Source organism: Camponotus floridanus, unplaced genomic scaffold (genome assembly GCF_003227725.1).
Source record: "Camponotus floridanus strain SB8 unplaced genomic scaffold, Cflo_v7.5 scaffold67, whole genome shotgun sequence".
NCBI classification, from domain to species: domain Eukaryota; kingdom Metazoa; phylum Arthropoda; class Insecta; order Hymenoptera; family Formicidae; genus Camponotus; species Camponotus floridanus.
Genome location: NW_020229835.1, coordinates 1,041,797 through 1,067,774, shown reverse-complemented (window position 1 = coordinate 1,067,774; position 25,978 = coordinate 1,041,797). Strand labels below are relative to the sequence as shown.

Below are 25,978 nucleotides of genomic sequence, written 5' to 3'. Positions count from 1 at the left end.
TTGACAAACAATCCATCGGCGGCGGGGGGACGGCAGAAGGGAGGGGGGCGGGCGAGATGCGCGCGCCGCCGTCGACGGCGGCGCCATCTGGCGGCGCCGCTCGCGGTCCGCATCCATTCGTTCCGTTTGTCCGGAACGCGGAACAAAATAATGCCTCGTTCCCCGCTCGTCTTCCCCCTCTTCCCCATCTGCTTCTTCTCTTCCTCCTCGCGCGCTAAATTGACGGCGCTCTCTACAAGTATAATATATATGATTGGATTAATCGAGTGTTTCTTTTTTTCTTCTTCCGTTTTTTTAGCTTCTTTTTGTTGTTTTTTTTTTCGTTCGAAAAGAGTAACGAAGAGAGTATAAATTAATTACGCCAGACATTTGTATAATTGTTAGTTGTAATTTCAATAATATAATTGTAAGGTGTTATGTAACTGTTATATAACGTGTAATTAATAATTATATATAATTGTTATTTGGTGTTTGTTGGGTATCTTTCAGGCCGGGTCTACGATACATAATTTAAGCCCTAAGCTTTAAAAAATTGACCAATCACAATCGAGTATTCTCTTCATACTTGACTGTGATTCTCTTCTTGACGGTCAATCTCTTAAGGCTTATGGCTTAAACTACCTATTGTAGACCCGACCTTATTCCATGTCCACGGACGGCATTATTTTTTTTACAGTTTAATATTGCAGCAATATTAATATTATTGTAACATTGCAGTAATATTGCAGCAATATTGTATATTATTTATTACAGATTAATATTACTTTTACATTACAGTAATATTGCAATAATATTGCGGCAATATTGCAATATTATAACAATATTAATAATATTACTGCAATATTCTGTGCTGTATGGGATAATATTATTTGTTACAGATTAATATTACTTTTACATTACAGTAATATTGCAATAATATTGCGGCAATATTGCAATATTACAACAATATTAATAATATTGCTGCAATATTCTGTGCTGTATGGGATAACATTATTGGTTACAGATTAATATTATTTTTACATTACAGTAATATTGCAGTAATATTGCAATGTTACAATAATATTATTTATTATTAAATAATATTGTTGCAATATTCTGTGCTGTATGAGATAACATTATTTTTAATGTTTAATGATTACAGATTAATATTACTTTTACATTACAGTAATATTGCAGCAATATTGCAGCAATATTGTAATGTTCTGTGCTATATCGGTAAAAAGCGAGAGAGAAAGAGAGAGAGAGAGAGAGAGAGAGAAAAGGGGATGTTTATATCAGAGGATTATCACCCGCTCTTGGCGCCGACTTGTGACAGCTCCGAAAGCTCACGCTGCTTCGATAATCCGCTCGCGGTGCGGGCGTTTCTCTCTTGCTCTCTCTCCGTCTCTTTTTTTTTTCCTCTCCCCTTTTCGAGCGAGTCCCGATAAGGAGAGCTCGCGCACGGTTTTCCTCGGCCGACTCGCTTAAATGTGATCGCGAGAGGGAAAATTTCCGTTGCTTTCTCCGTGCATTAGACGCGGACACGAGTTGCTCGACATGGTGAGTGAGATACGCGAGGAAACTTCGACATCTGCTCCCGCTCTAGGTTAGCGGGTATAAATAAGGATACTTGTTATAGATTTGTGGAAGGTCACTCGATCAGGTTGCGCAGTCTCTTTCACGGATCTTCGTCGAAGAATCGTTTTTTTTTTTTTTTTTTCTAAATTTAATTGCGTCCAAATAAGTCAGAAACCTTGCACTTGTTGATATACATATTTCATTTGATGATGATATCTTTTTTCTTGAGATTTTTTATTGCGACTAGAAATGAAATGTTTTTTGATTGATTCTTTATTTGCATCGTGTGACAGGAATCGTCAGACGGTATAGACAAGTCATGGGATTATCCTTGGACCACGGAAGAGATGAGGATGAAGAGGAGGGAGTGGAGTCTGGCGGGTGATGTCGGCCTTCTCAAACATCTTCAACAATTTTCTGAGGTATGATTTACTTTGCGATTTGGATACTTACTTATGTTTTTTATAACTTGTACAAAATTCCAGAATCTGATGTCTAGAACCAACAAAACTCAAGCTGCTTTAGACATGTTAACGACACAATTAAAAGAAACAGAGATATTAGTGGATAATGTTACTAATACTTCTTTGGCACTAGCCAATACTCAATTTATTGAAAGTCGTGTTCAAGAGGATGACATAGAAATTAAGGAAAATTCTGAGAAGCAAGAAGTAAGTACATATGTGTTTGAAGGAATTAATATTGATATTAATATTATATTAATATTAATATAAATATTTATTATATTAATATTAATTTAATATTAATATTAATTATATTAATATAAATATTAATATAAATATTTATTATATTAATATGTTAATATATTAATATAATTAATATTATATTAATATTAATATATCAATATTAATGTCTGTGAAAAGTCCATTCTTTAATATCCAAAATAAAATAAATTTTTCTTAATTTTCATGAGAAGATAAAGACTCAGGATTTAGTACCAGAGAATCTCCTAGCCAGCATAAGCGAGAGTGTTAAGCAAGGTTTAAATATAATGGATGAAAAGTACAAAGTAATGGATGTAGCTTGTAGCGACAGCGAAGAGGAAGATGAAGGCGGTGCAGTAATGTTCAGGTATATCACAATGTGCCATTATTTGCCATATATATAAAATTTTTATTCTAAATTATATTCCTATCGTTGATTTACAGTGTCATTGTTGAACCCAATGATCCCTATCAAGATCGACCGTTACCGTATGTTATTGGATCTGACAAATGGACGGCATCGAATAAAATAGGTTTGGAGAGCAGCAGCAGCGAATCCGAACAAGCCGACGAAGAAAGGGACGAATCAGAAAGCGAAAAGGAGGACGCGAGTATGCAAAAGATGTTTAACAGCCGACATAATCCGGATATAAATATAGCAAGATTGTCATCGTCCTCTAGCGATTCGGACAACTATAATGATTCAAATAATGCACCTTACATGAACAACAAGGCGGATATAATTTCTCAGAATAATATAAATTCTGCTTCGGAATCTGTTACACCTAACAATGTATCAAAGGTAATCAATTTGACTGTAAATTTCTCTACCTTCTATATTTTTACCTTCTAAAACTTTTCAGTCGAAAACTTTTTTTTTATATATTGTTTGTAATTACAGACGTCAAACGAAACGGAGCCTAATTTTGCAGAAGAGTTGGCCAAACGATTAGGTACTGTTCGCCAAGCACAGAATCCTATTGTTGTGGATGAGGCCAGTGAATCGTCAATCAATCGATTTAAAGGTATGTGTTTAATATTATTATGAAAATAAAAATGGAAATTATAAATAAAATATTTACAAGGTTCAATAATCTCTTTATCAGGTGATTTATTTGCGTCGGAGAAGGATGAAAATATATTTAACGATAATTCAGATAATTTGTTCAACGACAAGAAGGATTTTTTTAATGATGAGGTATCTGCAAACCTGTGGAAGAAGAAACCAATCAAATCTTACAAGAGCAACAATATTATACCACCTAGTATTGATGTACCGCCACCGATTAATATAGTTTGTAAGTATCATTATTTTTGTAAAACTCTCGTTTCGTAATAATTTTAAATTTATCCTTTTTTTCAAATTCATCCATCCTTTCAGCAACGAAGCCAAAATCGGCGATCGACGATCTGTTTGCCGATGCCGATTCAGACGATGACTCGGACATCTTTTCGTCAAGGAACATCGTCAAGAAACGCGCGAAAGAACCCACCATCGATGATAATATTCGTCCTCCAGCCAAGAAATTCTTGAACGTCATGGGGACTACCGGTAAAGTCGCCACTAGCACACCAGAATCCAATATCAACGCAGAATCAATGTCATCCTCGGGCTTGTTCAACGATGATGAAAACGATGATGCGAATCTCTTTGGAATTCCCAAGAAGCAATCTCATAAAACTGCGGGTACGCCATCTTCTACAAATACGATTCAGGAATCGAATAAAAAGGTGAGGTTGTCGACTTGTAATCTCTTTAACAATATATTGATATTTATATTCGGTAACTTTTCAGAACACAAACTTTTTTGCAATTTAATAAATTTTAAATAAATAATAAATTTTACCTAATTTAAATTTAATGCAATTTAATAAATTTAATTTAAATTTCCAAAGTTACATGTTATTTTTTTATCATAAAATGTTAATTACACGTTAATATTTTTGCGTTCCACTGATAATTTAAAAAATGTTAATATTTTTGCATCAATTGCACTAATTAAAAAAAACTAAAATTACAATTATGTATCAAAATAAAATCTATGCACTTGGTTAATAGAGATTAAAATAAATTGTAGGAATCGGTGCTCGGCAATATTTCGTCATCGGACGTCGAGAGCAAACTGTCGAGTCAGATAATGCAACGACGGCGGGAATCATCCGGCTCGTCGTCCGATAGCGACGCGCCCGGAAACTATGACGATGTGACAAAAAGCAATGCCGAGTTAGCGTCTGCGGAGAGAGACAATAGCGACGCGGATTGCCGTTTGCAAATCACGCCGGCCGAAAATTCCGCGGAGAACGTATTGGCCGAAAACACCAACAACAGCAGCGGAATATATACGCCGTCCATCAATCATATAGTTGAATCCAGCTTGTGGCAAGTTATCATTCTCTTCGTTTCCAATTAATAATTTTTTAGAGTGTTTTAGAAATTTTTTTGAATGTTGAATACCCATTCAGCACAAAATATTGCAGCAATATTGTGGCAATACTGTAATGTTGCAGCAATGTCGCGGCAATATTGCAACGTTGCAGCAATGTTTCTGCAATATTACAAAATATTGCAGCAATGTTGCAGCTATGTTTTGGCAATATTGCAATGTTGCAGCAATGTTTCTACAACATTACAAAATATATTGCAATGTTTCTGCAATATTACAAAATATTGCAGCAATGTTGCGGCAATGTTGCAATGTTGCAGCAATGTTTCTGCAATATTACAAAAAATTGCAGTAATGTTGCGACAATATTGCAATGTTGCAGCAATGTTGTGGCAATATCGCAATGTTTCTGCAATATTACAAAATATTGCAGCAATGTTGCGACAATATTACAATATTGCAGCAATGTTGCTGCAATGTTACAACAGTATTAATAATATTGCTCCAATATTCTGTGCTATGAGTGCATCCTGCTTGATAAAATTGAAGGATTATTTCTTTCTTTACTTGAAACGACAGTTGATTAATGAATTTGCCTCACAAAGCAATTACTGTCGCGTTAATCTCTTGGATTAAATTGCAGATATTAAAATTCCACCTCAATTTAGATATAGAATATCACCGATCGCGCGCATTTACTCGCATCAAATGTCGAACTAAATAATTCTTTGAGAATCTCAAGTTACATCCCGTGGATAAAACCGTATGCGAAGATACATGATACTGACGTTTACCGTGGACGGCGTCTAAAACAAAGAGATAGCGGCTTTATTGCGTATTCACGTTGCATCCAGAGTGCGTGCGGAATGAGAATCGTCGTCGAGGTCAATCCTACCTGAGGCTTCTTGATTCCTGAGGATTATTTATTTAGATATTGCAGTCTCTCCTCAGGCGTGCATGCCAGCTCATCCTCTCTCTTTTCCTCTCTCTCTTTCTCTCTCTCCTGGAATCAACACGTGTGCCAAGTACTTTATAGTATCATTGAATCGATGACCCAAACATTAGTCACTCGCCACGTTACGTTCCATTACGCGCGCTGCCGCGCGAGCGATCCAAGGCGAGCTTCTTCAGTACGAATATGCGTTGCCTGTCGCCAGTTGTCGACTCTCTCACCGTCCAATCTCGAGGAACGACGACGACCGAGTAAATCTTTTTAGAAAAAAATCTTACCTCGAAGTGACTTTCATGAAAATAACATCTAACTTTTTCGCAAAACGTCGGTCTGCGAACTTTCTCTTGTTCGAGAAACTGTCATCTGTCAGCTCCGAGAGAATGGAAGGCAAGTAGAGAAAACGTCAAAGTCGATGCACTCTCCAGTTAATTTCAATTCAAGAGCCGAATTTATTTATATTAATCGAAATATCACTTTTCTTCAAGGTAAGAATTTTATTTTATTTTAGTTTATTTTTGAAAAATGACAAACGAGAATTCGGGCGACGATTTAGTTGGATTAATGCTAATATTTTTTTATTTAGTTTTGCAGAATTGACGAGTGAATAAAGAGAGGAAAGTGTTTTTGCCGTTACTTCGTCGCACGTAAAGAACGATGAAGCGAACTAAAAATAGTATGAGCGACGAGAGGCACCAGGACGCAAGTAGATAAATTCGGTTGTGATTATCGCGCCGCGAGTCATCTCAATTTTTCTGCTGGTTCGATAAACAGGCAAGCGAGGAAAGAGGCGATCTCGGTATCTTTTTAGGCTCAGACGAGAGCGATATTTTTATTTTGAGAAAATATTTAATATAAAAAGGATCTTATATATAAGAGTTCCTTTAAGAGGACCTTTTTATCTTACAAATTAATCCTTCGCAGTCTGGGAAAGGCTTGCTAGAATCCATATCGATAACCGATTTGGTTCTCTTCCGGACAGTAAAATAAGGGACACTTTAAAAAAGAAAAGACCTTAAGAAAGAAACATGATAATAATTGAATATCGTCAAAATTCAACAGGATCAGAAAATAAATGAAGTAAAATTGAAAATGGATAAATAATTTTAGAGAACTTCAGAAAATTTTATTGTTAAATAGAGAAGTATATATCATTGGTGTGTTATTATATTTATTAGAAAAAAAAGATGTAAAATTTCTCTTATTTCGAGTAGAGTATCATCTTGTTGCGCTAACTAAAATAAGCCGTAGTCTCTTTGATTTGTTGGCAAATAAATCGTGCTCTAGAAACCATGTACTTTCTCTGCGTCGCAAATAGAGTGGAAGTCACGCATGTGAAACTATAAATAGTTCTTTCTCGTAACCGATTTTGCGGATTCGAAAGCTTTGGTAAATTAATATTCAACATTATACGAAAAATGACACATTATTCATCGATCAGAATCTCAAGTAGACTCTTCTCGATTTTTATTTATTTATTTATTTATTTTTTTTTAATTTTATTTTTTTACTTGAATCATCAATCGCGCATGTAAATTAATATTCAACATTATACGAAAAATGATACATTATTCTTCGATCAGAATCTCAAGTAGACTCTTCTTGATTTTTATTTATTTTTTTAAAATTTAATTTAATTTTTTTTAAATTTAATTTAATTTTTAATTTTTTTATTTGAATGATCAATCGCGCATGTATCAGTTATTATTGATTAATCGCGCATCTCGTAAAAATTGATTCGCAATCAATTGCAAAGTTGAAGGTCGAGGTAAGCGGTTATCAAAAGCTTGTTATTTAATAATCGGCTTTCTTGAATAGAGAATTAAACGATCGAAAGTATCAATTAAAAGCGACACGATTTTTTTTCTTTCAGGATATTACAAAGTCTTGTATCTCTACATCAGATGTAACGAAGAGATACTTTAAGAAGGATTAATTTGAGAGATAAAATTAGGACTCATCCGAGTATTGTTACTGTTCCCCCTTGGTAACAAGTAATGCGTAAACATCCACGAGTATGTTGACGCAAAATTAGAGTCTCTCCGCCAAACGAACAGCTGCCTATGTAAATAAGATCTTATCGTAGAGAGGCATCGTACGCTGGAAGCATCATTAGCCTTCACAACATTTTTAGAATGATTATTTAAAGGACAGAAACTTCTTCAAATTTTAAGGCGCTCCACTACTTCTAATTTCACAGCATCTGCATATCTTCTTCTCAGCAATATATCTTTCTAATTATCAAGTTATTGCAAATTTACCTGGCAAATGCGCAGCGTGAGCGAAATTGCATATCAACAAGATCGCAAAACAGACCTTCATCTTCGTCTTTTTTCTTGCTTAAAAAGACACCAGGAAACGGAAGCAATAATTAGGCTAAAATAGCTTTTCTTCAGCTTTTATAATATACATACAGGGTGTCCCAATTATCTTTCGTCATCTTTCAAAGACAGATTCCTGGGATCATCTGAAGACGATTTTTCCTCAACGAAAATGTCGAGGCACTAATAATTTTCGAATTATAAGTGATTGGAAATAAGGGGTTTTTCGTAAACTAAGCTTTGTAGAAATAAAATATTAACAAAATCATATTTTTTGATTAATTTTAAATAGAGTTTATTTTGGTTGAGTTTTAATTTAAGACTTAATTGCAAAGATATATGATGACAAAAATCGGAAACATGCAAAAAATGATGGTCTTCATTGACATTTTCGCTGAGGAAAAATCGTCTTCAAATGATTTCAGGAATCTGTCTTTGAAAGATGATGGAAGATAACTGGGACACCTGGTATATTATATTTTATTTTTACGAAATAAGAGCAGAGAATATCTTATTTCTACGAAATGAATAAAAAAATCAGCATCGTAAGGTTTGAGTCAAGAATACTTATGGTAATTATGCCTAATCGAGACAAAGAGCTTTAATATATTATATCATCCACATTTATGAGATATATCATATTTATATAATTTCCAGCAAAATTTTCTTTTAAAATTTTTTAAACCGAGAAATTTCCATTGTTGCAATACATGCATTTTTTCTAAAATTACTCACACATTACTTTGCATTACGTCGCATTATTTAACCGGATTACTGTCCTTTAATAAGTTCTTACAAGTTCTATAGCAAAAATAATAACTCAGGATCTTAGAAGATTAAAACAAAAAAAAAGACGATGTCTTAAAAAATAAAACTGATGTCTTGTGGCATCTTTAGAACGTCTTTTAAATGCGCGTGAATAATTATCTAAGAGCCAAATTTATAATTCTTTAATATTTCAGATGAATAGATAAAGATTACAGGAAGATAATTATTTAAATTTAATAAAATAAGAATCTAGGAAAAAATTAAATAAACAAGTTTGTGACAACAAACTTTAATTAATTTAATTTTTTCCTAGATTCTTATCTTTCAAACCACTTTAATTTTAAAATTTTGTCTTTAATAAAATAAGTTGTGAAAGTCGAAATTTATTCATATTTTACAACATTGATTATCATATCGTTGCAAATGAATGAATAAGTTCTTGTTATGAATCATTAAATCAATTAATCACAAATCGTAAGAAATGACATTTGCCTAATTCTAGTTGATCTATGGCACAACTTCTGACTTTCGATTAATTTGTTGTAAACAAGAATTGATACAATACGATCTAACGTTTGCTTTGAATTATTTATCATCACGATGTGTTCATATCATTTTCACTTGCATACTATATCATCGTGTTGCTCTTTAAAACTCTGATTAAAAGTGTACGTCCAGACATGTGTCGTCTATTACCAAGTCTTCCCTTTGATAGCGAAATCAAAGTCCGCACCACCTTATTGTATACTTGATAGATTATAAGGAAAAGACACAAAAAATTCTGCAAAAATTTTTTTTTTTAAATATACAGGTTCTTTAACAACTGTTTGCAACGTGGATGTCGCACATATTATTCTTAATATCAAATAATATTTATTTAGGTCATAAGTTTATCTTGCTTTATCAATGTATGGCGAGAGACTTGATTACAGTCTGCACTAATAGATTGCATTACGTCTTATGTAAGACAAAACATTATGTCTTCCTCCCTCAAAAAATAATCTCAAGCATTATTAAGTTATATTTTTATCATTATTATTATTTATTATTTATTTATTTATTGTTTATATATTATTTATTATTATTTATTATTTATTATTATTATTATTTATACATTTATTTATTATTTATTATTATTATTTATTATTTATTATTTATACAGAGTGTCCCAAAAATCCCGGACCAGTCGAATATTTCCTAAACTATGCACTTTAGAAAGAAATGTTTCAGATAAAAGTTGTATGGCCTGAAAGGGGCCATCAAATAGTGGCAATTGATGATTTGACATGTGAGAGTCATTTGAAAGTCACGTGAAGATCACCGTCAATTTCTTAAATGGAACCCCCTATTTTTTATTACACATTCGTGTAGCTTATTTCGAGAGCTTTCCAAAATACTATAATAAAGTATTTCTTCATTGAGTACTTTTCGAGTTATGAAGTTCGAAATCATTTCTTAATTTTGCATAAACCATAAAATATCTAGTAAAATATTTATTTTTCGATTATCTTACCTTAATAATTTTATGTACAAAATAATGAGAGGAATCAATTGGTGTAAAGAAAACACATAGTTGTTTTAAAAAAATATATGTAATTGTTAATTGCAAATTACTATTTTTTTCTTAAAAACAACTATGTTTTTTCTTTACACCAATTGATTCCTCGCATTATTTTATACATAAAATTATTAAGGTTAGATAATCGAAAATGAATATGACGGTGACTTTCAAATGACTCCCTCATATCAAATCATTGCCACTATCTGATGGCTTCCTTCAAGCCATACAACTTTTGTCTGAAACATTTCTTTCTAAAGTGCATAGTTTATGAAATATTCGGTCCGGGACTTTTGGGACACCCTGTATATTTATTTATTATTTATTTATAATTATTTATTTATTATCTTATTTACATCGATTTTTCTGATTTTAGTTGAAAGATAAATATCAATATTTACCGCTTTCGTTCAATGATTCGCAAAGTAACTGAAAATACTCAAGCTTCTTCTTTCCTCAGGATGAGCCTTGGATCACCGGAGATGACCTCGACGAGGCTGAAATCCGAGGAGATCTATCGCGAGCGCGTTACCAGCGATAGCCTCTTCACGGCGCAAACACTTTCTGCCAACCCGGCGAGCGCTAACAACAACAGCAATAACCAGCAGCAACAGCAATCGCGACAGGAGCAGCATAATAGCTTGTCGTTGCTACAGGACGACGTGTTCGAGAACGACGACCTCTTCGGGCCACCGCCGTTGCCCACCAAGTCGGACTCAAAGCGAGCTCCAAAATCCAAGACCTCGCTGCTCTTCGACGATTCCGATTCCGGCGACGAGCTCTTTTCCGCCGCGAGCTCCGGCTCCAGGTCGCAAAAGAGCACGGACTTTCTCGCCGCGGTATCGTCAAGCGAGAAAACGACCAAGGTACTCTCGAAAAGTGGCGGTCTGTTCGACGACGATAACATATTCGACAGCAAAGACGCGCCGGACATCGATATATTTGGCGTGGCCAAATCGAAATCGAGGGACACCTCGGACGATTTGTTCGATAGTCGCGGCCGGGAACAATATTCAGTAACGTCGAAGAGCAATAACATCGGTAAGTAGAATAGGGTTGCACGAGATACCAAGATTAGTCTTGATATCTGATATATGTCTTGTCTTGTCTTGAATTTCAAGACAAGATCAAGACAAGATTTTTAATTAGTTATCAAAACAATACCAAGATTAAGACTGTCAAGATTATTGGTTCTCAAAAAAACTAAAATATTTATATTTGTAAATGAAAAAAAATCACGAATATACGAATTTAAAAAAATTTTATTGAATAAAAATAATTATATTAATAAATTTAAAAACATTTAATATTAATACAATATAACATTTTTATAAATTAGAAATCAAACTCGCAAATTTTAAACATTAAAGAGCATTTCACCCAGAAATTGATGCACATTAGTGCTTTTAAAGATTTACTTTGTAATCTGGTTCTATTTTTTGACATAGTCAGAGTTCCTATTGAGACAAGATTTTTAATTAGTTATCAAGACAATACCAAGACTAAGACTGTCAAGATTATTGGTCTTGTCAAGATTATTGGTTCTCAAATAAACTAAAATATTTATATTTATAAATGAAAGAAAAATCACGAATATATGAATTTAAAAAAATTTTATTCAATAAAAACATTTATATTAATAAATTTAAAAACGTTTAATATTAATACAATATAACATTTTTATAAATTAGAAATCAAACTCACAAATTTTAGACATTAAAGTGCATTTCACCCAAGAATTGATGCACATTAGTGCTTTTAAAGATTTACTTTGTAATCTGGTTCTATCTTTTGACATAGTCAGAGTTCCTATTGAGAAAAGTCTTTCTACTGGCACAACGAGGCAGTTGAACTTAAAATGTCTCGAGCCATTTTTGACAATGTGGGATAAATATGAACCTGATTTTTTTACCACTCCAAAATATTTATATCTGCACATTCCCTTGGAGCCTGTAAATAGTTATTTATTTCTGTTTTCCATGAAACAGTAAATGTTTTTTTATGTAAACAGACGGCATTTATATCGATTACATAGTAATAATTATAATTAAAATATAATACAATAGTAATAATTATTTCAAATTATATTACAAAAATTATGTAAATATTAAATATTATTTATATATTTATTTTAAATATTATTTAAATAATTTTTTAATATTAGATAAAAAATTGTTAATAAAATCAAGACAAGATAATACAAAACGAGATTTTTGCTATCAATATTCATTCAAGATCAAGATAAGATTTAAATTTTTCAAAATTTTCAATACCAATACAATATTTTTACGAATATTATCTTGGGTCTTGTGCAACCCTAAAGTAGAGCGTGTTTTGATTTCTTTGATCCCTAGAATGGCGTTTAATTTTGACAAGACTTCATTGTTCTTTAAATCGCTAGATAATTCCCAAGACACGAAGATGGAGTCGAAGAGGATCAGTCTTTTTGACGACGACGGCGACGACGGCGATTTGTTCACCAGCGCAAAATCGATAAAATCGAAGAGCGACCGTAAGACTGATGTCCTCTTCGAGGACGAAGATGATTTGTTTTCGTCGAATAATAAGTCGAGCAACAAGAAACATTCCTCGTTCGAGGAAGGCGCATCAGTTGAACCAAAGATCGACGTCTCCAAAAATACTTCTAGTCTGGAAACTGAGAAGAGAAATAGAGACAATTCTGCTTCGGATTACATGGATGGGCTGTTTTCGAAGGCGACGAAAACCCGTAGCCTCCTATTCGAGAACGATGATTACGACGATCTCTTCGGCAAAAAGAACTCAGGGCCGATTTACGAGGACGAGCGATCGAAACCTGAAAGAAGAAATAAAAAAGAAGAAATAAAAAAGGATATCATCGAGAAGGAACTTTCTGAGCAAAACAAAGATTCGGAATCTTCAAGCTTAAGTCGTGACAGCAAGGCGATTACGGAAATCAAAAGTGTCATTGCAAAGAGTGATATAAGCGAAGAAAAGCATAAAGATGATGTCGCAGGGACGATCTCCAAAGCTGAGGAAGATGGCAGGACAAAGAAGAGCTCACCGCCGAAAACACTGAGCATTCGGACGACTTCTTCGCCGTCATCTGAAGAACAAAACGGCCAGCAGGTTCCCCGAAAATCGGTGTCGGGTAAGATAAAGAATCTAATGGGTAAAATGGGCGACTTGAAGATACTCTCACCGATGGATGCACCACCATTATGGAGGAAGAGCGAGGATAAAATGGACGATGACGAAAACATCATGGATAAAGACGGTGATCAGGGCATCGATGGATGTATTTCGCCTCCTAGTGTGTCGGGTGATTATCATTCGAGATTTCTACTTGTAATTTTAATATACTTTTTATTTGGAATATTCATTAAATTAATTAAAAGATTGAATTTTGAAATAATTTGAGAAATTATTTTTACAGAAGGTAGCATCTACAAAGAATTTTCTTATTCCACGACAATCTCTACTACTAGTAACGTGGAAGTTGCTATAAATTTCGACGATCTAGCTCAAGTAGAAACATTGTCTACTACTGCATCCAAGGTATTAATTAAATTGAAACATAAACAAATTTTTATATTTTATTAAATGATGCATAATATTTCACGAAAGTATTTTAAAATGTATTTTAGAAGGAAAAGAGTAGCTTTTAATGTTTAACACAATTTTAAAGTATATTATGTTTTAACACACCTTTAACATTAATTAAGACATCTATTTATTATGAATAGATATTATGAAGATATTATGAATATTTCTATTTTTTTAGAGCCGAGTAAGAATTCAAGCGAAACGCCGTCCTCAGAGCCGACATGCCCGAAAGTCCGCACTGCGACACAGCGGCATTGATTTCGATACAGTCGACAGCGCGGACAACGATAATTCTTTGGACGAAAGCCACACTAACACCTTTTCGTCCACCAAAGATTTATCTTCCGCTCCGTCGATCAGCGCAGCTGATCGTTTGACTGCCAATAACGTTCAACGTTCGACAGTCGACCCTTCGTCCACGGATGACAAGTCCGAGCTAGGTAGCATCAGCAAGGAGAGCTCGATGAGCGTGAACAAGAACACTCTATTGTCGCCATCGACCGACGAAGAAGATCTCTTTGACGTGCCGCCAGATCTGCCGGAGGATCCTCAAAGAGAGGATACATTGTTCGGTAGGGCACCGATACTTTCACCGATTGACGATGGAACACCCATTGTTATCAAACCCCTAATCGATACTGTGATCAGAAAGATCGACGATATCGATGCAGCGAATAACAAAAGTCCTAAACAAGATTCTTCCGAATTAATGCGATCAGATGTCGATGCTCAGGATACTTCGGATATCTTAAAGGATGTCGAGAAGAAGGACGATAAGCGTTCGGTCAACGAGGAGAGAAAAATGACTGGAAAGTCTAGCGAAGAGCCGAGCGATCCTCTGCGTGACAATAGCCACGATCCACTCAAGGATCCTAGTCAGTTGTTCGCATTCGTCACAAAGACGCCATCGCCGGAGAAAAACAGAGGACTGCTGTTTTCCGAATCGGATGATAGTCTGTTCTCTCCCAGTGCGGCAAACAAGTTAAGCGAGCCGAGGAAGAAGGTCTTGGATCTATTCGCGGACGATGACGCGGGCGGTGATTTATTTTCCGCGGCACCGCTGAAGAAAACGGTGAAGAAACCGCTGCGGGACACAAAGATCGCTCTCTTCGGCGACGACGATGATGTACAGAACAAGGACGACAATCTTTTCGGCAGCGCGTTCAGCAAAACGAAGCAGGAAAAGTCGAATTCTGTTCAGGCTGGACGAAAGAGGAACAACATTTTCGACGATGACGACGACGAGGATTCCAGTCTGTTCGTCGAATCGTCCGGCCAGTCGCAGAAATCAGATAGCACGTCGTTTTCGGAGTTCAAACACGAGCTCGGCGATTCTCAAGCCAAGAACTCGAACTTGAAGGATATCTTCGGTGATGTGGCGAGCAGCAGCTTTCCTACTGGCGGGAAGATTGACAATGATGAGAATGATATCGATCTTTTCGCCGCTAGGAAAGTTGTTCCCAAGAAAGTCAAGTCCCTGTTTGCGTCGGATGACGAGAACGACGACGACGACGATCGTATCTTCGGCAAGCAACCGTCCGTGTCGATAGACTCGAGGACGAATGCGACAACAATCGCGCCGAATTCAAGACCGACCATGAAAAAATCGATCACCAGGGATCTGAAGAAAACGGCGGAGAAGATTGTCGAGGATCCACTCAGTCTTCTTCAAGATGACTAAAATATAATTCTTCGATACAAATACCTGTGAGATTTTCTATATGCTCGGCCACAAAAGTATATATATATGTAAAAAAACTGAAGGAAAGGATAATGAAATATGGATTAATATATCAATTGTACAAAAAGCTTGCAAGCCTCTTGTCTTGATTAGTCTTTACGCATCTTGCTACGCTTTGTATTTAATGAATTATATTTGAGGAATAGACTTTAAGTGTATTTCTTCAAAGCAGTCATTATCACATGTGTAATTACTTGCCATTTATTTGATTAAACACTTAATTTATATTAATTTATCTGAAATTTTTTTCACTCCTCAACATCTCGCATAATATTTTAAGATTATATTAATATAAAAAAATTTGAAATTAGGCAAACATATATATGTGTAGGAAATAATTTATATCGAAATTATTTTATTCGCTTTCTTAGAGGATTGCACATATGCATAATACTTTAATACAAATACAAATAACTTTTGTGGCTTAGGCATGTACGTATACATATATACAGGCTGGCCCCGAACGTTCCAGCCAGACTTTGAGATCTTATAGGAAATTTAATTCTGAAGAAAAAATTTCCTGTAAACATGGGTCGAAAAATGCTTCCTTAAGAAGTTATCACTCAAAAACCTCTGATGAAGGAAAAGCAAAAGGAAATAAGAAGAAAATGAAACTAAATAAATTTCATGAAAAAAACGATAAAAATAAAAAATAAAAATCTTTTTCTTTTATGAAAATAAAATATATTTTTTATATATAATTAATATATGTAATTATATATTAATATATATAATTATATATAATTATATTATATATTAATATATATACAGGGTGGGGAAAAAGTATGGAAGCAAACAATTATTTCCGAAACTATTCATTTTTCGACAAAATGTCTTAGACATAATTTTTATGGTATGAAAAGATGTATTATGTGGCATAGACGGCATGACCTTGAAATGACCCTTACGAGCTGCATACAAATAACGTAAAAAATTTCAAATGGAACTCGTCAGTTTTTATTACAGATTCTTGTAGCTGATGTCGAAACGTTTACAAAACATTGCATATGAGCCCCATTCCCTTAAAAACACTCCCAATTACGAAACAATTGTGATACAAACAATTTGTATGCACATTGACATTGCTTACTGATTTCGCACATGTAATTGTACCTGTTGTCATATCGGGCCATCGTGAAAATAACATTTGTTATTAGTGGACGCAACTGAACGTCATGATACGAAATCAGTAAGCAATGTCAATGTGCATACAAATTGTTTGTATCACAATTGTTTCGTAACTGGAAGTGTTTTTAAGGGAATGGGGCTCATATGCAGTGTTTTGTAAACATTTCGACATCAGCTACAAGAATCTGTAACAAAAACTGACGAGTTCCATTTGAAATTTTTTACGTTATTTGTATGCAGCTCGTAAGGGTCATTTCAAGGTCTATGCCACATAATACATCTTTTCATACCATAAAAATTATGTCTAAGACATTTTGTCGAAAAATGAATAGTTTCGGAAATAATTGTTTGCTTCCATACTTTTTCCTCACCCTGTATATATATTAATATATAATATAATTATATATAATTATATATATTAATATATAATTACATATATTAATTATATATAAAAAATATATTTTATTTTCATAAAAGAAAAAGATTTTTATTTTTTATTTTTATCGTTTTTTTCAAGAAATTTATTTAGTTTCATTTTCTTCTTATTTCCTTTTGCTTTTCCTTCATCAGAGGTTTTTGAGTGATAACTTCTTAAGGAAGCATTTTTCGACCCATGTTTATAGAAAATTTTTTCTTCAGAATTAAATATTCCTATAAGATCTCAAAGTCTGGCTGGAACGTTCGAGGCCACCCTATATATATATAAATATATATATATATATATATATATATATATATATATATATATATACTTTTTACTTATATTTTGTTACATCAAACTTATTCTATATAAAGAATCCTATATTGATAAAATAAATAGCGTGCAATTGATGAGAAATGGAGAATTTTGCTTCTCCCTCTCAGCTGTATTTATTATTTTTCTAGCCAGATCTGAATTACTCTTTTCTTTCTTTAATGTGCAACACTATATATCATTTTATCCTACTCGTCGAATAAAGATTGCAATAAAATGTGCAAGTATTTCGATTCGTAAAGTTTATTCGATACACAACGAACGTAATTAGTTTACACTCGTAATCGTAATTAAGTGAGAGTCTCACCTTATTTGTGCAATAGATGTATATTTTTCTCTGTACTATTACTCTTTTTCATCCCGTCAATAAATCACCTCGCGCGCTTTACATCACATGTATATATCATCGCGATAAGTCATGCATTAGTACAATAAAATTTATTCGATGATCTATAATTCAATCTAGTTAATGGACCATCCAGTCCTTCGATCCTTTTGATCCTAAGTAATATCCTGATCCTAAATATAGTAATTTTAAAAATAATTCAAAAATTTCCGTACAATTTTAAGAACAATTCAATAAAATAAATGACATAATTTTTATTTATTAAAATAGATGAGAAAAATAAATTTTTTGTATAAAAATATACTTTCAAGCTATCATTATTTAATTGGAAAATATCAATTACTATGTGCATTATGTGTGAAATAAAATATTTATATAGCGTATTTTTATTTATTATAGTGTTGTCGATTTATTAAATATTTTCGATAAAGACATTATATATATAAAATCAAATTTCATCGCGACAATAATAGATTAACGTATATCACGTTTACCAACATCATTGCGTTTCAACCTCATTGCTACAAAATTATTTTAATTTTGTAATGACGTAATATTTGAGATAAACGAGAGTATTAATACTTTTGAAAAGTCATGTTTATACATTTTATTCCATATTAAATATAAAGAAGAATTATACAATATATAATAAAAATATTAAATAAAAGGTTACAATAATTTATTAATAACAATTATACAATTTGTATACAATATTTAATCGTAATAAAAAGTTACATTTTCAAGTTAAACCCTTATGCGAGAAAATAATAAATATTCTACAATCGTGAAATAGTAGAGTATCAAAATATTTTTAAGAATTTTGTGCACGTGTTTAAGAGAACTAACAACAAATTAAACATGTCCAGGAAATTATATTCCAAATTAAAAAAGGTACTACTAAAAAAAATCCTCTAAGTAAAAAGATGAAGATAGAAATTTATAATTTAGAAAATTTTAATAAAGTTATTGAGAAGAGAAAGAGAAAGAGAGAGAGCATTTTTTTCGTCATATTTTGTTTTTGTGGTATTTGTATAATAAAATTATTAAAATAGCATGTGTTTCATTAAAGAGATTAATTTATTATTAATTTATTAAAATTTTTGGAGAGAGAAAGATTATCTGATATATTCCTGTAACTTCATGAATCAAACTTGATGAATTACTACAATATATAAAATCTCTTATATTACGATTAATTCTACGATTATACATGTTCAATGGGAGTTGTTGCAATATGCAGTCAATGGATTCATTATATGATATATCGGTAAGCAATTTTTTATATATAATTTTTTTATTAATTTTAATAAGAAATAATTGATGAAGATAACAATCACTTACAACTCTTGTAAATAATACGTTATTCAACGAATCAATATTTTATAAGCAATAAGTAAAGTTCTTTTTATTTTCTCTTCTATAATTGAAATCTTATTTATGTGTCTATCGTTGTCCGCGTTTCCGTGAATCGATAAATACCCAGGTAGAACATGAAACTCATAATAACATCATTATGACATTATCATGATTTTATTTATCACTTAAAAATCATCTAAGTATTAAATATAAAGATAAAATATAAGTATATACTTATTCCGAATGATATAAAAATTCATACATGATAACTGTTATAAATTCAAAAATAATTATATTGTTATATTTATATATTCACAATTAATTATAGAAAATATTACTTGCGTTTCCTTTTTCACTCATAAATTTTACAATTAATTTGTAATTATCGGTTATATATAATGTCGAAAATTAATTATATTTCTATCTTGAAAAAAATATTGTTTATACTTATATATATAATTGAAATTATTAGGTTTCGCTTCCATTATTCAAAAACACAAATTAGATATATTATTATATTACGTTATTTACAATTATGAAAACGGATGTAATATTTTTTAATAATCCAAATTTTATGGAAGATAAGATTACAAAATTTCTTTTATCTTTATTGATAAATATAATATTAAAATTAAACCTAAAAATAACAGAATCAATTTAGAAGTATTCTAGAAATGATTTTTTTACATTAAGATTTATCAAATCGTTTGGAAAATAACATAAATATTAACTTAATTATATCGGCTAAATATTATCAACTGGACTCAGTAAGGCATCTTCAATGTTCTTTCTTAATGTTATAATATTTTCCAGACAAAATTTGAAATTTGGTCTAGCATCCGCTGCACTCCAGCAATGTTGCATCAACTGGTACAATGGTGACGGACAATTAAGAGTCATCGGCAACTTGCCTCCAGCACGTACATAATTTATCACTTCTTCATGAGTTTTGGTAACATAAGGTTTCTCACCCAACGATGTAATTTCCCACATTAATACCCCAAATGACCAAACATCACTTCGAGAAGTAAATGTTCTGAACATCAAAGATTTGGGTGCCATCCAGCGAACAGGGAGCAAATCTTCTCCTTTCTAAAACATGATTTTAACAAAAATTTAATATTCTGGTTCAAGTTGTTCATTTTTAGAATATGTGCAAAATAAAAAACGTTAATTTATCTCTTAATATATATAAATAAAAATCATATATATTCTATATTATTTGAAGAAACAATGCACGATACCATTATGATAAAAAAATGGAAAGTATTTTTTTAAAAATTCATTTTTTAATTTTTTTCATAATTGTATTTACCACGCGATAATAATCATCCTTGTAGATATCTCTAGCTAGTCCAAAGTTCCCAATTTTGACGACACGATTCTCTCGATTCCTCGAAGATATTAAACAATTACGACATGCTAGGTCTCTATGTACGAAACGCAATTCTTCCAAGTAGCAACAACCTCGCGAAACATCTTCGCACATGGCGAGCAAATCCTGCAAATGCAAAGCAGACGAATCTGACGCTTCCAAATTTCGACAATCTCTCAAATATTTTAACAGATCATCAGTTTCCATCAATTCCAACACTAGTAAAGGAGAATCTCCATCTAAGCAAACGGCCAACAATCTTAATATATGTTTATGTCTAAAATGATTCATAAGTTCGGCTTCCTTTAACAAATTCTTTTTCTCATGGGAAGAGACATCTTTTCGAAGCGTTTTTATTGCAACGGATATCTCCGTGCTCGATCCTTCTAAGTTCTTCACCTTTCCTTGAAACACCTACGAAATATTTCACACAAATTTTTATGCGTCCGTCATTAGAAAATGTATAGTTTAATGTCAAGTAATATTATATTTTACTTTATATTAAATAATTCTACGAAAAATGTATAATAAAGTGCATGTTTGTTGTCTCATCTAAATTTTATATTACTTATAATCTATTATAAAAATTCATGTAATTTATATCTTTATTAAAAAATACAAATTTGTTTTGTTCATCCAGAAATTAATTTGAAACATTGCTTGAAAAAATTAATTTTTACCGTTCCGAATGCGCCGCTACAAAGATGTTTTGTAAGTGTAATTTGATTTCGTGCGATTTTAGTTATCGCACATTCATCTGGGTTACTATGTAACACAGGACTGTAATTCGTATTGAATTCAGTATATTGGCAAGGCACTTCATGTTGAATCTCCATTTCTATATCGGTCATTGTTGAAGATAAAAGTCGTTCATTATTATCTCTGCGTTGACGATACACTATTATAAAATTTCGACTTAAGTAATAATATGTAATAATATTATGTAATAATATGAATTATAAAATATACTGTTTTTAATTAAATTAATTCGTTTAGTTTTATATAAATAAATTACTATTTTCAGTAAATTTTTAAATATTATATCAGATATATATGTGTGTAATCTATAATTCAAGTCGATACCTACATCAAATATACTTACAACGATAAAAGTAATAGACGCAGATTATAATAACTATAACGATAAAACTTAACATGAATAAGAAGTAATATTTTTTCGCTATTATTTCAGGAGTGCTCGAAATACTTATATTAAGCAAAAATATAATTTTAATATCTTTGTCTGTGTATGTTTTTACAAATATTTACTTATAACTTTAATACAAAATATAATTTTTTAAATTTTAGGTCTATTCATATCCAAAATATCAGAACTTAATATCTATGCAGCACAGAATGTTACAACTACTTTGCAACAATATTGCAATATTACAAATATATTATCACTTCATTTATGAATACGATGTTAATATTCAAAAATAATATATCTTGTTAGTATATTAAAAATAGATATTATTATATCTATTATTATATTTTTCTATGCATTTTTATGTATTTTTTACATGTAAATAAATATAATTATAACGAATTTTTTAAATTTTTAAATAAAAATATAATTAGTAACGTATAATTAATTCTAATTAATATATGTATATGTGTATAAAATACCCATTATAAGAGTATATAGAACATTTAAAATAAAAAAAATGATTCGTAAGTAAGAGTTTAAAGTAATTTCGTATAAAAATATAACATTTTATGTTATATGATTATTAAATATAATTTACAAATATAAAAATAATTTATAAATATAAATATAGTTTAAATATAATTTGCAATATATTTTTTTAGATATGATTATCTTAGATATTGCAAACTTCTATATATATCAAGTTTTTTAATTTAATTAAATGTGTCCAAGATATTCATCCATCGAAAACGAAAATATGGTTGCAATAACATTGCTTTTTTTCCACTGTAATATTGCTACAATATTTCATTGCAAGAAACAGACATCTTAACTTCATCACAATCTTATAACAATAACTCAGTAAAGTTATTGTTTCACAATCGATTTGCAATATTGCAATGTTTCAATGAAATTGTTCTTCAATATATCCGCAATCTTATTATACTGTATAGGTATCTTCGTTTGCTTACCAAGTGTTGAAAAAATAAATCTTTCATCAGCCGGCCATGTAAAATTTTCCTCATATTCGGGATATCTTAATATCAAACGAAACTTGTATAAAGTTCCCGATTGTAAATTTTCGATATGGTATATCATTTCTTTGTTATAATTTATTTTAATATTATTCGTTTTTTGCCACTTTCCTGTTGCAATCTCTTTGTACTCTAGTGTAAGAAGAACCGTCAGATTGATGTTTGGGATCCATGAAATGTCCATGCTATTTATGTCGACCCCGCTCAAAGTAATATTGCTTGGTTCTGAGTATATGTGAACGATCTTGCTTAAACTCTCGTTGTACAAAGCACTGAAATTATTTGGATACACACGCACGTATATCAAGTAATCTTGTACCGGTAGCGACAAGTTAATCTTTGTGAAAAATCTGCCGTCTGCCGTACGTTTCGGCATATTGATAAATTGTTTACCCTTTTGTTGCGTGCCGTTCACTAATGTAACTGACTTCCAATGCACTTCGTAGGCCACGGCCACGCAGTTCACTTTTTTGGATGGCATCCAATGAACTACTGCTATAGTAGGCTTCAAAGCTAGAACACTTATGTTTTCTGGTGCACTAAGCTTGCCTGAATTAGTTTTTATTGATATCACATTCGAATCAAATGGATTTATTGATAATTGATCAAAGTAAAAATTGCTTAAAGTATACTTCAACTTGTACTCTGTAAATGGTGCCAAGTTCTGAATCACGTAATATCGTTCGACCGTCTGCACATTGAATTTCTCAGACTTGTTGAGATTGTTGTCTAAACAGCTTATAGAGATAGTATATATAGTAGTTGGTAAATTATATTTTTTGCATCCATTCTTTACAACCGGCTCCGGAAGATTCACAATGATGCTGTTTGCCATTGCATTCACATTCTCAAAATTATAAACTTTTTCGTCAGGTGTCAGACATCTCATTGGAGGATATGGTTGTAAAGATTTATCAAAAGCGTAAATTCTATAAATATCATTTTTCTTATCTGAGCTTATTATTATCTTTTCAATATGTTCAGCTGCATTTACGCTTTTGAGACTTGCATATTTCTTTTCCAAAACGTAAAGAGTAAATTCAGACGAATATTCGTATATACTTGCTAAAATGTAAATGTTTGTTTTGTCAATAGTCATAGATTGGAAGTAGTAATCACTTATGTTTTTCTTGTCTAAAATCGCATTGCACATAGAAACGTTAATGTCTGTCACAAATATGTGTTCACTACTTAACAAGTAAATTAATGGCTCCTGACTATTCATATCATCAATTATCATACTAAGTGAAGAAAGTTCGTAATCATGGCAAAAGGATTCATTTATTCGAACAATTTGCTTGATTTTTCCATCAAAATGATATTTCATTATTTCATATTCTGAATGCATATTCCTATTGTATGATGCGTAATATAAAATTCTAGAAAATATGTAATTATTTCACCCATTAAAACATTATTTTAATGAAAACAAAAACTTGTATGTAGTGAAAATTCGAAATTCTTATAATTAAATAATAACTTATTATTATTTTTTACTTATGATCTTAATTATAAAACGTAAAATTATAAAAAAATTACAAATTTGCATAAATCTTTAATGGAAAATTATTTTTTCAAGTGAACGGTAGTAAACGTACCCCATAGGCGGTGATACATTTAAATGGTCAATATAAGCTTTTGATTCGAAAATCTCATCAAATTTAATTATGCCATTTTCCCACATTGTTAAGTCAAACTTTACAATATGATAATATCTGTCTAAGTCTTCATATTTAAAATATAGATTTCTTGCTACCCAGTCAATGCAAAGATTATGTAGAAAATGATCAAAGGTAGCTATTTTTGTGACATTATTTTCATTAATCTTCACTGTCATTAGGTTTGTTCCTATTGTCCAATAAATTCTATGTTCTTGTATCGAATAAGCGGCTTCTATTAAGGAAATGAAAAATCTGAAAAAAAAAGTTATATTCTATTACTGATTTGAAAAAAGGAGTTATATTTTATTACTGATCTGAAAAAAAGGAACTATAATTGTGTAGTAAAAAATTATAGTTGAGATTTCTAATTTTATAGTTATTACTACTGATATTGATAATAATAAATCTGTGCATAATAATAATAACTTTAACTTTATAGATAGTGTGTTAAAAATAATTTATGATAATTATAACTATTTTTTTATTAGTATACGTACTCTGGCAATAACCAATCAGTAATGTTTAAATCCACGTCCAATATTTGCAAACCTATTTCCGTTATGAGTAATAATTTAGGTATTGGATTTTCATGTGTAGTCGACACTTTGATTAAATTCGTGTAAGGACCAGTAACAATTTTAGTATGCGCACGTACTCGAAAATAATATGTCGTGTTAGATGTTAGATTGTGCACCGTGTGCTCCAATTTTGTAGTTGTGATATTTTTATCATCGCAGATTTGAATGTCTTTAAAGTCGTCGAAGAAAGAACACTGTACTTGGTACTCTTGTATTATTTTATCTGTAAATTCAGGTTGGTTCCATCTGTAAAATAATAAAATTTTAACCATTTTATATTTAACAAAGTTATAACAGAATTAACATTTTGATATATTTATGTCGTTGAATTTAAGAAAAAGAGAAAAAAATGAAAGAATACAAACTAAGAATTTTACCTCAATGTCACAAAAATGTCATTTACTTTTTGTGTAAATTGACTGTCAAATTGTACAAATGCTCTGAGAGATGTTGGCTTGCTCAAACTGCTTTCTAGAGATTTTAAGATCGTACATATTAACATAATTATATATAAGATTAAGTGGATTATTTCAGTAAATTAGAAAAAATAATTTAATGTAAAAATAAAGGAAAGAGAAAAAATAAATATAAATTACCAAATATGGAAATTAGCACAATATAAATTACCAAATATGGAAATTAGCACAATATAAATTACCAAATATGGAAATTAGTACAATATTGACCTTTAAAAAGATAATATAAGAATTACGTCATTTAAGATTTAGAAAAATAATCGTTAATTCATGGCAAGAACGAATAAACAACTTTTAATAAAGTGACAAGTACTTTTCGAAAAATTCTTATAGCTTAAGAAATTAAAAGTACAATATTTGCGACTGTTTTAAAACAGAGGGGCAAATTAATAAAATTGACTTTACCTTAAATTATGACAATTTTTATGTACAATGTTATGTTTATATTATGCTTTTCTATGTCTCTTTTAGACGGAACTAGAATTTATATTCTTTTCACTACTGGAAGATATTTTTAGATTTGATTTCCACT

General features: G+C 31.4%; 2 protein-coding genes across 4 annotated transcripts; one reads left to right on the top strand and one right to left on the bottom strand.

The window, feature by feature from the left end:
- Nucleotides 1–1,340: 1,340 nt before the first annotated feature.
- Nucleotides 1,341–15,836, top strand: LOC105256012 (WASH complex subunit 2). 3 transcript variants are annotated; one of them, XM_011265620.3, is made up of 13 exons: nt 1,341–1,539; nt 1,851–1,979; nt 2,043–2,228; nt 2,492–2,649; nt 2,727–3,084; nt 3,184–3,307; nt 3,389–3,580; nt 3,664–4,013; nt 4,361–4,662; nt 10,723–11,303; nt 12,664–13,563; nt 13,678–13,799; nt 14,026–15,836. In XM_011265620.3, the coding sequence occupies exons 1-13, from the start codon at nt 1,537–1,539 to the stop codon at nt 15,526–15,528; spliced, it is 4,908 nt and encodes a 1,635-aa protein (XP_011263922.2). In that variant the 5' UTR covers nt 1,341–1,536; the 3' UTR covers nt 15,529–15,836. The 3 variants fall into 3 exon arrangements, with proteins under 3 accessions (XP_011263922.2, XP_011263923.2, XP_011263924.2); XM_011265621.3 differs by having other exon boundaries at nt 2,495–2,649; nt 14,026–15,528; XM_011265622.3 differs by lacking the exon at nt 1,341–1,539 and adding an exon at nt 1,568–1,585 and having other exon boundaries at nt 14,026–15,528.
- Nucleotides 15,837–19,890: 4,054 nt separating this feature from the next.
- On the bottom strand, nt 19,891–24,065 carry LOC112639468 (proto-oncogene tyrosine-protein kinase ROS-like). Its single transcript, XM_025413486.1, has 4 exons — nt 22,669–24,065; nt 21,228–21,445; nt 20,488–20,961; nt 19,891–20,264 (listed from the first exon to the last, which is right to left on the bottom strand). The coding sequence occupies exons 1-4, from the start codon at nt 24,056–24,058 to the stop codon at nt 19,917–19,919; spliced, it is 2,430 nt and encodes an 809-aa protein (XP_025269271.1). The 5' UTR covers nt 24,059–24,065; the 3' UTR covers nt 19,891–19,916.
- Nucleotides 24,066–25,978: the final 1,913 nt, after the last annotated feature.

Coding starts and splice junctions, on each gene's coding strand:
- LOC105256012 (XM_011265620.3), top strand. Junction 4,014..4,360: donor TTCAGGAATCGAATAAAAAG/GTGAGGTTGTCG, acceptor AATAAATTGTAG/GAATCGGTGCTCGGCAATAT. Junction 13,800..14,025: donor TGTCTACTACTGCATCCAAG/GTATTAATTAAA, acceptor CTATTTTTTTAG/AGCCGAGTAAGAATTCAAGC.
- LOC112639468 (XM_025413486.1), bottom strand. CDS start 24,058: ATGAAATATCATTTTGATGGAAAAATCAAGCAAATTGTTCGAATAAAT. Junction 21,446..22,668: donor ATTTATTTTTTCAACACTTG/GTAAGCAAACGA, acceptor ATTTTATAATAG/TGTATCGTCAACGCAGAGAT. Junction 20,962..21,227: donor GTAGCGGCGCATTCGGAACG/GTAAAAATTAAT, acceptor AATATTTCGTAG/GTGTTTCAAGGAAAGGTGAA.